Below are 14239 nucleotides of genomic sequence, written 5' to 3'. Positions count from 1 at the left end.
GAGCGATACCAGCGGCAATGGGGAACGTCAAGAACAAGCTGACTCAAGGACAATGTTTTTTTCCCCATTTTATCCACCAGTAAAATATTCCGAAAAGTAGTAAGCAGGGCACAAGGATACAAGGTTCCTCCGGTTTATTACATATTTGCAGCATTATTCGGCGCCTCGACCATCTCCCCGGTGAAAATTTGTTCTAACCTTATGTAACATGAAAAGATCGTTGTTCGTGCAGCTTCCAGCTGTTTCCATGAAAGCAGAGTCTACGGGGAGGCGATGGCCGTGACAATAATAGAAATTATTAAGGAAATAGAAAAGACAAGAAAGATTATCTATTATAAAATCCACCAACCCCCCCCCCCACCCCCAACCGGAAAGTCACAAACTCCTAGAACAGTGTTTCCCAACTAGGGTGCCTCCAGCTGTTGGGAAACTACAATTCCCAGCATGCCCGGACAGCCTTCGGCTGTCCGGGCATGCTGGGAGTTGTAGTTTCGCAACAGCTGGAGGCACCCTGGTTGGAAAACACCACCCTAGAATCAGACCCTCAAAGAACATTTCCCAATGAACGCCAGACGGAGACTTCACAGGTTTCTTTTTTTTTCTTCCTTTTGTTTTTTGGCTCAAGGATAAATTACTTCACTTCACAGCAGTGCAAAGAATCCATAGTAACCTGTGCGCGACACTTTGTACGCGGCAGACCTTAGAACTCCTCTTCTGCGTTCTTAGATCGGGACTCTTTCAGCTGGTGGAGTCTGGCAATTGTTTCCTCCACAGAACGTTCGCCGTGCACTTTGTTATCTCTAGTGCGGATGTTTACTGTCCCGCTGGTTTTTTCCTTTTCTCCGATCACTGAAATGAGATAAAATAAAAAAAATAAAAAAATTTTTTGATTTTTTTATAGATTGTAGTACTTGCACCCCCTATGGGCCAGCCTGTGCTAGTGCAGCCAAGGTTTTAAAGGAAAGCGGTCAGCAAAGTCACCTGCACTAACCAGTGGTACTGGCAGGTAGTGTGGATGACACTGATTAAAGGGATTCTCCGGTGGAAACATTTAAAAAAAAATGTTTTTAATCAACTGGTGCCAGAAAGTTTAACAAATTTGTAAATGACTTCTATTAAAAAGTCTTAATCCTTCCAGTACTTATTAGCTTCTGAATACTACAGATGAAGTTCTTTTCTTTTTAGAACACAGAGCTCTCTGCTGACATCACCACCACAGTGCTCTCTGCTGACATCTCTGTCCATTTTAGGAACTGTCCAGAGCAGCATATGTTTTCTATGGGGATTTTCTCCTACTCTGGACAGTTCTTAAAATGGACAGAGATGTCAGCAGAGAGCACTGTGGTCATGATGTCAGCAGAGAGCACTGTGTTCCAAAAAGAAAAGAATTTCCTCTGTAGTATTCAGCAGCTAATAAGTACTGGAAGGATTAAGATTTTTTAATAGAAGTTATTTACAAATTCCTTTAAAGGTTACTCCGCTACCCAGCGTCCGGAACATTGAGTTCAGAATGCTGTGTGCGTGCTTACGTTTTCACACCCGCCCCCTCGTGACGTCACGTCGCGTCATGTGACGTCACGTCGCGTCATGTGACGTCATGTCCCGCCCCCTCAATGCAAATCTATGGGAAGGGGGCATGACGGCTGTCGTGCCCCCTTCCCATAGACTTTCATTGAGGGGGCAGGCCATGACGTCACGATGGGGCGGGCATGAACATGGAAGCCCACACACAACGTTTGGAACTCAATGTTCGGGACGCCGGGGAACGGAGTAACTCTTTAAATTTCTAGCACCAGTTGATTTAAAAAAAAAAAAAAAAAAAAAAAGTTTTCCACTGGAGTACCCATTTAAAACGCAGCCTACCATGCCCGGATCCATTGCAGCGTTCCTCCGTTATGTCCCTAATTGTGATTATGCAAATGACCAGTAAGTGGCACGGACGGCCTCAGGCACTGTGATGTCTCAGCTCTCGGCCCGCTCATACATATTCATACAATCCCCGCCCCTTCTCTGCTCTGTATTTACTCCTACTGCGCAGGTGCTGATGATCCAAGATGGCCGCGACCACTAACCGGTCATTTGCATAATCACAATTAGGAACATTAATGAGGAACGACGCAATGGATCCGGGCACGGTAGGCGGCGTTTTAATCAGCGTCAACCGCACTACCAGCCAGTACCACTGGTTAACGTGGGTGACTTTGCTGACATTTTTCCTTTAACTACTATAGATAATTTATCGAAAGGGTTATTCAGGATTAGGAAAACAGAGCTGACTTCTTCGAAAAACAACGCCACACACGTCCTCCGGCTGGGTGTGGTTCTGCATTTCCGTTCCATTAAGATGAATGATGTCAAGTTGTGAAACCACACACAACCTGCACACAGGTGTGGTGCTGTTTTTGGAAGAAATTAGCTTTGTTTTTCTATTCCTGGATCACCCCAATTAAAGTTCAAGCCTTGCTAACACTACAATTCCCAGCAAGCAGGCTGTCAGGGCCTACTGGTCTGCAAGCCACAGACTGTCAGGCCACACTGGAAGTTGCAGTTTGCAATATGCTGCAAAGTCACAGGCTATAAACCGGAGGCCTGAGAGCCACTAGCTGGTTAGGGCATGCTGGGAGTTGTAGTTTTCAGTCAGTTGCAGAGTCATAGGTTAAAGGGGAACTCTGCCTCTAGACATCTTATCCCCTATCCAAAAGGATAGGGGATAAGACGTCTGATCATGGGGGTTCGTATAGAAAGCTGGGTGCGGGGTCGTGACATCACTGCCACGCCCCTTTATGCTGCAAGGCGTGGCGAAATCGAGGGTGTGGCACTCCAAGCATTCGGAACAAAATGTTCCAAATGCTGGGGCAGCGGACTACCCCTTTAAATCAATAGTCTCTTGTATTATTCAATAAAGAAAGAGCTGGTGAAAAAGAAGAGGGAGAATTTGCCTCCCCCAGAGGCCAGTCTGTGCTACTGCAACCATAATCTTCATGTCACCAAACACTGAAGTATTTCCATCCTGTGGCTCAGTCGGGCTACAGCAAAACTACAGCTCCCAGAAGGCAACTGTCTGGGGCATGCTGAGAGTTGTAGTTGTGTTACTCAGTGAAAATAGCAGTGACAGAAATGTGTAGAAGCTCTGCCTCCTACGGGCCAGTCTGTGCCAGTGCAGCTGTCAATACTGACAATGATCAAAACCTGTGAAGAGAACGAGTGGTGCAGTTGCCCATAGCAACCAATCAGATGGCTTCTTTCACTTTTAAAAAAGGCCTCTGAAAAATGAAAGAAGCGATCTGATTGGTTGCTATTGGCAACTGTACCACTCGTCCTCTACAAAGGTTTTGTTATAGTGTGTAATGTCGAGAGGCCAATAAAGGGGATTTTCGCCATCTTCTAAATGTATCCCCCTAACCACAGGGACTAGACCAATGGGGCTCCTCGCAATCTCGAGGACAGGGACCCCAGTCTTTTTTTTAGACTCCATTCATTTTCTATGGGAGCCAGGGAAACAACAGAGTACAGTGTTCGCTTCTTTATAGAGCGAATGAAGCAGAGGTGCGCATGCGCAACCCACCAGCCAGTCCCCATTGTCGAGATTGCGGGGTTCCGATTACTGGAGATAGTTATCACAGGTAATAACTTTAGAATAGTGGTCCCTAAACTGTTGCCAAACTACAACCCCCAGCATGCCCGGACAGCCGTTGGCTGTCCGGGCATGCTGGGAGTTGTAGTTTTGCAAGGAAAACCTCATTATCCTGAGATACTGTTTGGTGGGCTGTTTGGTGGGGTCCTCACACTTTAGAACTGCTATAGCGGTCTGTGACATGGAGGGAACGCTTGGCTCATTGATCATTTTCGTTCACTTCTAGCTCCATGGCACCCGCTTATTGGTATTTATATATTCCGCCCCAGTCGTCCCTCCTATATCTCCGGTCGGGATGCGCCGTGATGCGGATCAGGACTAGAGACCTCATGTAAACACGTCCATGGCCTCAGGTAAGAGGGAACAGATGGGAGAGAATGTAATAAACTCATCCACGCGCTGCAGTTTTCACCGCCGCTGTAAAGCGCTGCCGCGTCACCAGCTGCTGTGTCAGCGAAGAGTGACGACCAACAGCGCGGCCGCCAGTGTTCATCACCGGCGTCCTGGATGAAGAAGAGAACGAGAAACACTTACCGAGAATGAAATTGTACTGGGCGAGCTGGGCGTTCCGGATCTTCTTATTGAGGGTGGAACCGTGATCGAGATCTACGTCCGCCATAAACCCGGCATGGTGGAATTGTTCCTTCACCTACAAGGTGAAGATAGAAATATTAATTATTATTATAAAAAAAAATATATATATATATATAAGTGAAAAGTATCCTGTCAATGACAAATTATCCTGTGCGGATCCCTCCAAATGGCATCTTCTCCCACCATGTAATGACCCAGCTCTAGCACCTCCTGATCACACTTGTTGCTTCCCATAACGGTGTCAACCACTTCTAATCTTGCCCCTTCGTTCCATGTAATGATCTGATACCAACCAGTCAATCACATCTATCCTCTCCATGTAATGATCTGATACCAACCTGTCAATCACATCTATCCTCTCCATGTAATGATCTGATACCAACTTGTCAATCACATCTACCGTCTCCATGTAATGATCTGATACCAACCTGTCAATCACATCTATCCTCTCCATGTAATGATCTGATACCAACCAGTCAATCAAATCTATCCTCTCCATGTAATGATCTGAAACCAACCTGTCAATCACATCTATCCTCTCCATGTAATGATCTGATACCAACCTGTCAATCACATCTATCCTCTCCATGTAATGGTCTGATACCAACCAGTCAATCAAATCTATCCTCTCCATGTAATGATCTGAAACCAACCTGTCAATCACATCTATCCTCTCCATGTAATGATCTGATACCAACCTGTCAATCACATCTATCCTCTCCATGTAATGGTCTGATACCAACCTGTCAATCACATCTATCCTCTCCATGTAATGGTCTGATACCAATCTGTCAATCAAATCTATCCTCTCCATGTAATGATCTGAAACCAACCTGTCAATCACATCTATCCTCTCCATGTAATGATCTGATACCAATCTGTCAATCACATCTATCCTCTCCATGTAATGATCTGATACCAACCAGTCAATCAAATCTATCCTCTCCATGTAATGATCTGAAACCAACCTGTCAATCACATCTATCCTCTCCATGTAATGATCTGATACCAACCTGTCAATCACATCTATCCTCTCCATGTAATGGTCTGATACCAACCAGTCAATCAAATCTATCCTCTCCATGTAATGATCTGAAACCAACCTGTCAATCACATCTATCCTCTCCATGTAATGATCTGATACCAACCTGTCAATCACATCTATCCTCTCCATGTAATGGTCTGATACCAACCTGTCAATCACATCTATCCTCTCCATGTAATGGTCTGATACCAACCTGTCAATCACATCTATCCTCTCCATGTAATGATCTGATACCAATCTGTCAATCAAATCTATCCTCTCCATGTAATGATCTGAAACCAACCTGTCAATCACATCTATCCTCTCCATGTAATGATCTGATACCAATCTGTCAATCAAATCTATCCTCTCCATGTAATGATCTGAAACCAACCTGTCAATCACATCTATCCTCTCCATGTAATGATCTGATACCAATCTGTCAATCACATCTATCCTCTCCATGTAATGATCTGATACCAACCTGTCAATCACATCTATCCTCTCCATGTAATGGTCTGATACCAACCTGTCAATCACATCTATCCTCTCCATGTAATGATCTGATACCAATCTGTCAATCAAATCTATCCTCTCCATGTAATGATCTGAAACCAATCTGTCAATCACATCTATCCTCTCCATGTAATGATCTGATACCAACCTGTCAATCACATCTATCCTCTCCATGATTTTATTTCTCATCACAAGGATGCAGCTCCAGTGTTCCCATTTTAAGGAGCGATGGTTGGGCGTGCACACTACTGCTCCAATTATAGTCTATATTGCTATGTGCTCTCTCCTATCCGATAGGACTCCTCTGTGCTCTCTCCTGTCTGATAGCACTGCTCTGTGCTCTCTCCTGTCTGATAGCACTCCTCTGTGCTCTCTCCTGTCTGATAGCACTGCTCTGTGCTCTCTCCTGTCTGATAGCACTGCTCTGTGCTCTCTCCTGTCTGATAGCACTCCTCTGTGCTCTCTCCTGTCTGATAGCACTCCTCTGTGCTCTCTCCTGTCTGATAGCACTCCTCTGTGCTCTCTCCTGTCTGATAGCACTCCTCTGTGCTCTCTCCTGTCTGATAGCACTCCTCTGTGCTCTCTCCTGTCTGATAGCACTCCTCTGTGCTCTCTCCTGTCTGATAGGACTCCTCTGTGCTCTCTCCTGTCTGATAGCACTCCTCTGTGCTCTCTCCTGTCTGATAGCACTCCTCTGTGCTCTCTCCTGTCTGATAGGACTCCTCTGTGCTCTCTCCTGTCTGATAGGACTCCTCTGTGCTCTCTCCTGTCTGATAGGACTCCTCTGTGCTCTCTCCTGTCTGATAGGACTCCTCTGTGCTCTCTCCTGTCTGATAGGACTCCTCTGTGCTCTCTCCTGTCTGATAGGACTCCTCGGTGTTCTCTCCTGTCTGATAGGACTCCTCGGTGTTCTCTCCTGTCTGATAGAAGACAGCACAGAGGAGTGCTATCAGACAGGAGAGAGCACAGAGGAGTACTATCAGACAGGAGAGAGCACAGAGGAGTGCTATCAGACAGAAGAGAGCACAGAGGAGTCCTATCAGACAGGAGAGAGCACAGAGGAGTGCTATCAGACAGGAGAGAGCACAGAGGAGTGCTATCAGACAGGAGAGAGCACAGAGAAGTGCTATCAGACAGGAGAGAGCACAGAGGAGTGCTATCAGACAGGAGAGAGCACATAGGAGTGCTATCAGACAGGAGAGAGCACAGAGGAGTACTATCAGACAGAAGAGAGGAGACCTATCAGACAGAAGAGAGCACAGAGGAGTACTATCAGACAGGAGAGAGCACAGAGGAGTCCTATCAGACAGGAGAGAGCACAGAGGAGTGCTATCAGACAGAAGAAAGGAGACCTATCAGACAGAAGAGAGCACAGAGGAGTACTATCAGACAGGAGAGAGCACAGAGGAGTACTATCAGACAGAAGAGAGCACAGAGGGGTGCTAGCCCACCCTCACTAACTGGACATTGTCCATGCCTGTGCTTCTGCTTGGACAAAGCCATGATTTTATAAGCCATTATTGCTGTAAAAAGGAAATACAATTTTACTATGAAGTATATTAGAAAGATGCACAATCTGACAGTGCCCATTTAATACTGCTTCAAGCACTTTCTGTGCATCACAGATTATCACGTATGTAAAAAGGAATTAAACACATTATCTGAATACCATCCGCCCCAGGAAATTGAATTTACTTAGTGAAGGAAAACAAACAAACAAACAATCTAAAAATCAGAGACATCTACTCATTGCTTGTTCTGACCTTCTGGGCATAGTCATCACATGTGGGTCCCACGGGCACCACCATCACCTGCTGAGGAGAAATCCAGAGAGGCCTGTGGGAAGAAGACACAAAATGTCAGCAGGAAGGAAGGGATTTCTGGGGCATATATTCTACTGTATGTGATGCTGCAATGCCAATAAAATATATCAGACAGACAAACTAAATACTTGAAAACATATACATTTGCAATAATTGTAAAAAAGATCATTTCGGTGTATCAGAGTTTATATATCTATTTTTTTGTTTTTCCTTTAAGGTGTAGGCATCATGTTGGTCCAAATTTGAATACATTACCGGACAACCTGAACCATATGGTGTATACTGAACACTGTGTATACACTACCTGACACCCTGAACCATATGGTGTATACTGAACACTGTGTATATACTACCTGACACCCTGAACCATATGGTGTATACTGAACACTGTGTATATACTACCTGAGAAGCTGAACCATATGGTGTATACTGAACACTGTGTATACACTACCTGACACCCTGAACCATATGGTATATACTGAACACTGTGTATATACTACCTGACACCCTGAACCATATGGTGTATACTGAACACTGTGTATATACTACCTGAGAAGCTCAACCATATGGTGTATACTGAACACTGTGTATATACTACCTGAGAAGCTCAACCATATGGTGTATACTGAACACTGTGTATACACTACCTGACAACCTGAACCATATGGTGTATACTGAACACTGTGTATACACTACCTGACACCCTGAACCATATGGTGTATACTGAACACTGTGTATACACTACCTGACACCCTGAACCATAAGGTGTATACTGAACACTGTGTATATACTACCTGACACCCTGAACCATATGGTGTATACTGAACACTGTGTATATACTACCTGACATCCTGAACCATATGGTGTCTACTGAACACTGTGTATACACTACCTGACAACCTGAACCATATGGTGTATACTGAACACTGTGTATATACTACCTGACAACCTGAACCATATGGTGTATACTGAACACTGTGTATATACTACCTGACACCCTGAACCATATGGTGTATACTGAACACTGTGTATATACTACCTGACACCCTGAACCATATGGTGTATACTGAACACTGTGTATACACTACCTGACACCCTGAACCATAAGGTGTATACTGAACACTGTGTATATACTACCTGACACCCTGAACCATATGGTGTATACTGAACACTGTGTATATACTACCTGACAACCTGAACCATATGGTGTCTACTGAACACTGTGTATACACTACCTGACAACCTGAACCATATGGTGTATACTGAACACTGTGTATATACTACCTGACAACCTGAACCATATGGTGTATACTGAACACTGTGTATATACTACCTGACAACCTGAACCATATGGTGTATACTGAACACTGTGTATATACTACCTGACAACCTGAACCATATGGTGTATACTGAACACTGTGTATATACTACCTGACAACCTGAACCATATGGTGTATACTGAACACTGTGTATATACTACCTGACAACCTGAACCATATGGTGTATACTGAACACTGTGTATATACTACCTGACAACCTGAACCATATGGTGTATACTGAACACTGTGTATATACTACCTGACACCCTGAACCATAAGGTGTATACTGAACACTGTGTATATACTACATGAGAAGCTGAACCATAAGGTATATACTGAACACTGTGTATACACTACCTGAGAAGCTGAACCATATGGTGTATACTGAACACTGTGTATATACTACCTGACACCCTGAACCATATGGTGTATACTGAACACTGTGTATATACTACCTGAGAAGCTGAACCATATGGTGTATACTGAACACTGTGTATATACTACATGACACCCTGAACCATATGGTGTATACTGAACACTGTGTATATACTACCTGACACCCTGAACCATAAGGTGTATACTGAACACTGTGTATACACTACCTGACACCCTGAACCATATGGTGTATACTGAACACTGTGTATACACTACCTGATACCCTGAACCATATAGTGTATACTGAACACTGTGTATATACTACCTGACAACCTGAGAAATACGGTGTATACTGAACACTGTGTATATACTACATGAGAAGCTGAACCATATGGTTTATACTGAACACTGTGTATATACTACCTGACACCCTGAACCATAAGGTGTATACTGAACACTGTGTATATACTACCTGACACCCTGAACCATATGGTGTATACTGAACACTGTGTATACACTACCTGACAACCTGAACCATATGGTGTATACTGAACACTGCAGTATACACCATATGGTTCAGGTTGTCAGGTAGTGTATACACAGTGTTCAGTATACACCATATGGTTCAGGTTGTCAGGTAGTGTATACACAGTGTTCAGTATACACCATATGGTTCAGGGTGTCAGGTAGTGTATACACAGTGTTCAGTATACACCATATGGTTCAGGGTGTCAGGTAGTGTATACACAGTGTTCAGTATACACCTTATGGTTCAGGGTGTCAGGTAGTATATACACAGTGTTCAGTATACACCATATTGTTCAGGGTGTCAGGTAGTATATACACAGTGTTCAGTATACACCATTTGGTTCAGGGTGTCAGGTAGTGTATACACAGTGTTCAGTATACACCATATGGTTCAGGGTGTCAGGTAGTATATACACAGTGTTCAGTATACACCGTATGGCTCAGGTTGTCAGGTAGTATATACACAGTGTTCAGTATACACCATATGGTTCAGGGTGTCAGGTAGTATATACACAGTGTTCAGTATACACCTTATGGTTCAGGGTGTCAGGTAGTGTATACACAGTGTTCAGTATACACCATATGGTTCAGGGTGTCAGGTAGTATATACACAGTGTTCAGTATACACCATATGGTTCAGGGTGTCAGGTAGTGTATATACAGTGTTCAGTATACACCATATGGTTCAGGTTGTCAGGTAGTATATACACAGTGTTCAGTATACACCATATGGTTCAGGGTGTCAGGTAGTGTATACAAACACTGTGTATATACTACCTGACACCCTGAACCATATGGTGTATACTGAACACTGTGTATATACTACCTGACACCCTGAACCATATGGTGTATACTGAACACTGTGTATACACTACCTGACACCCTGAACCATAAGGTGTATACTGAACACTGTGTATATACTACCTGACAACCTGAGCCATACGGTGTATACTGAACACTGTGTATATACTACCTGACACCCTGAACCATATGGTGTATACTGAACACTGTGTATATACTACCTGACAATCTGAGCCATACGGTGTATACTGAACACTGTGTATATACTACATGAGAAGCTGAACCATATGGTGTATACTGAACACTGTGTATATACTACCTGACACCCTGAACCATAAGGTGTATACTGAACACTGTGTATACACTACCTGACACCCTGAACCATATGGTGTATACTGAACACTGTGTATATACTACCTGACAACCTGAACCATATGGTGTATACTGAACACTGTGTATACTACCTGAGAAGCTGAACCATAAAGGTGTATACTGAACACTGTGTATATACTACCTGACACCTTGAACCATATGGTGTATACTGAACACTGTGTATACACTACCTGACAACCTGAACCATATGGTGTATACTGAACACTGTGTATATACTACCTGACACTCTGAACCATAAGGTGTATACTGAACACTGTGTATACACTACCTGACACCCTGAACCATATGGTGTATACTGAACACTGTGTATATACTACCTGACAATCTGAGCCATACGGTGTATACTGAACACTGTGTATATACTACATGAGAAGCTGAACCATATGGTGTATACTGAACACTGTGTATATACTACATGAGAAGCTGAACCATTTGGTGTATACGGAACACTGTGTATACACTACCTGACACCCTGAACCATATGGTGTATACTGAACACTGTGTATATACTACCTGACAACCTGAACCATAAGGTGTATACTGAACACTGTGTATACACTACCTGAGAACCTGAACCATATGGTGTATACTGAACACTGTGTATATACTACCTGAGAACCTGAACCATACGGTGTATACTGTATATGAAGGGCTAGCGGAAATTATTCTTTACAGGGAATTGTAGTTTCAAGCACAGCACAGCATGGAAGGGAGCTCAGGTGTGCTGCAATGGGTGGGGTGGCTGATGTGTGGGAGGGAGAAAAGTGACCTCACACTTACAAACAAGGGATCCTGGGACTTGTAGTTGGAAGGAGGGAACTCGAACAGGAAATAACCATTTCACATAAATAAAGCAGCATTATGGTGGACTCACAACATAGCCAGTTAGGCCCAAGACAAGCACAGATCCTTCCTAAGCATGTCCATTACTGTCTGGCAGGTAAGTACTAAAATCATCTTATGGTGGATAACCCCTTTAGAAAAACAGAAATTACCATCTGCCTCCATAATTCTCTGTCAAAATAGCGATCATCCGCTCCACAGACCCCAGTATAGCGCGGTGGATGATGACCGGCCGCTTCTTGTCTTCCCCATCCGGGCTGTAGAGATAAATGACAGGAGACCACATGAGAAAAAGTAGAAAGCTAAGCACTTATCTATGACCCTTCAGCGCCCCCTACTGACCTGACATAGGTGAGGTTAAATCTAATGGGGAGCTGGAAGTCCAACTGTATGGTGGCGCACTGGTGGTAGCGGCCAATGGCATCTTTAATCTGGATGTCAATCTGGAAAGGAACAGAAGAATGATATCAGCTTGTATACGCTTGAGAAGGCATGCTGGAGTTTGTAGTTGTACAGCGGGAGAGCTATAGGGAGAGGATGCGCTTTGTGTGATTTCTCTTATTGTACGGAGATCCAATGTAATACAGCTTTCTATAGCAGGTTGTGGGACGGCATATATTACACTGGAACAAGTAATGCGTGTGTCTACAGAAATGTCAGAGGAAATGGAGAATTGGGGCAGTCTTTATCCCAATAATGTGCAGCTTGTGACATTTTGTACTGAGCCGGTGTACAAGTAATTTGGGGTTTTGCGCTTCTGGAGAAATAGTTTTACAATGACAGAATCACGATGCAGGGCCGCATCTCCCAGGAGGCCGCTCACTCCTCTGGACGTGAAAGGAATCTATTATATTCGAGATCAGTGTTTTCCCAAACGGCGTCTCCAGCTGTTGTAAAACTACAACTCCCAGGATGCCCAGACAGCCTTCAGCGTGTCTTCAGCTGTTGTAAAACTACAACTCCCAGCATGCCTGGACAGCCTTGGGCGCGTCTCCAGCTGTTGTAAAACTACAACTCCCAGCATGCCCGGACAGCCTTGGGCGTGTCTCCAGCTGTTGTAAAACTACAACTCCCAGCATGCCCAGACAGCCTTCGGCGTGTCTCCAGCTATTGTAAAACTACAACTCCCATCATGGCCCTTTGGCTGTCCGGGCATGCTGGGAGTTGTAGTTTTACAACAGCTGGAGGCACGCCGTTTGGGAAAACACTGATTTAGATGGAAAAAATGCATTTCTAAGAACAGCCATTTTTGATGGTGCGGTGCTCAGATCATGCACGGCAGGTCCCGGCTGCTATCAGCAGGATCCGTCCGGTAATGGCAGACATCAGCGATCATGCTGATGTCCGCCATTAACCCCTCAGTGTATGGCATTTGTGGCAATGCGGCACTTGTTAGGGTTGATCCGATTGCTGATTGTTATGGTTGATGAGATCAGCCAAGATGGCGGACAGATGTCGCCTCACTTGCCTGCCTTTTTTTTTTTTTTTTTTTTTTAAAGCCCCTCCTCCAATTAAAATTGCCCCTATTCTCCATTGTAAAAATGTATTACAAAAAGTGTAAAAAAATATTTATATATATATTTTTGGTATCTGTGCGTGCGTAAATATCCGACCTATCAAAATATAATGGAAATGATCCCGTACAGAGAACGCCATAAACGTAAAATAAATTATTATTTTTTTTTAATTAAATGCGATCAAATACTCACATACGCACAAAACGTTAGAAAGAAAAACTACAGGTCACAGCGCAAAAAATGAGCCCTCATACAGCTCCGTATACGTAAAAATGAGTATTTAAAAGCAGTACAATAATAAACTATGTATCATATCAATCGTATTGACCCACAGAATAAAGAAAACATCATTTTTACCGTATAGTGTACAGCGTGAAAACAAAACCCTCCAAAATTTGCTAAATTTTGGTCTTTTTAATTTCCTCAAGAAAAAAATGTTTTGGGTTTATCGTACATTTTATGGTAAAATGAGTGATGTCATTATAAAAGGACAATTCGTCACGCAAAAGCTCTCATATGGGTCTGTGGATGGAAAAATAAAAACGTAATGGCTCTTAGAAGGAGAGGAGGAAAAGGCAAAAACGCAAAAATGAAATTGGCCCGGTGCTTTAGGGGTTAAAGTGAGGACTCGCTTTGCAGGTCCATCGCCACCCCCGTAATGCTATGGTAATATAACAATAGAGCTGCCACATATGTGTATATTACATTATATAACCTAGTGGTCACCAACCTGTGCCCCCCCAGCTATAACTCCCATCATACACAGACAGACATGAGGGCACGCTGGTGGTTAGGGGAATACTGATGATCATGCGAATATTTGGTCATTTACATCAGTGTTCCCCAACCTGTTGCTTTACAGCTGTTGCAAA

General features: G+C 43.7%; 1 protein-coding gene across 2 annotated transcripts in view; it reads right to left on the bottom strand.

Annotated features, from left to right (window-relative positions):
• Positions 1 to 485: 485 nt before the first annotated feature.
• The window catches only part of TARS1 (threonyl-tRNA synthetase 1), a 74867-nt gene continuing 61113 nt past the window's right edge, over positions 486 to 14239 (bottom strand). The window contains exons 15-19 of one of the 2 annotated variants that reach the window (XM_056545345.1): positions 12193 to 12293; positions 12003 to 12107; positions 7532 to 7604; positions 4169 to 4283; positions 486 to 849 (exon numbers count right to left, since the gene is read on the bottom strand). In XM_056545345.1, the coding sequence (XP_056401320.1) occupies positions 701 to 849; positions 4169 to 4283; positions 7532 to 7604; positions 12003 to 12107; positions 12193 to 12293 (543 nt within the window). In that variant the 3' untranslated portion in view covers positions 486 to 700. The remainder of the gene's footprint in view (positions 850 to 4168; positions 4284 to 7531; positions 7605 to 12002; positions 12108 to 12192; positions 12294 to 14239) is intronic. The other variant, XM_056545354.1, reaches the window with a different exon arrangement.

This window comes from Hyla sarda, chromosome 1, assembly GCF_029499605.1.
Source record: "Hyla sarda isolate aHylSar1 chromosome 1, aHylSar1.hap1, whole genome shotgun sequence".
Classification (NCBI taxonomy): Eukaryota; Metazoa; Chordata; class Amphibia; order Anura; family Hylidae; genus Hyla; species Hyla sarda.
Note: the sequence above shows the minus strand (reverse complement) of the source record. Positions and strands in the feature narration are given on the sequence as shown.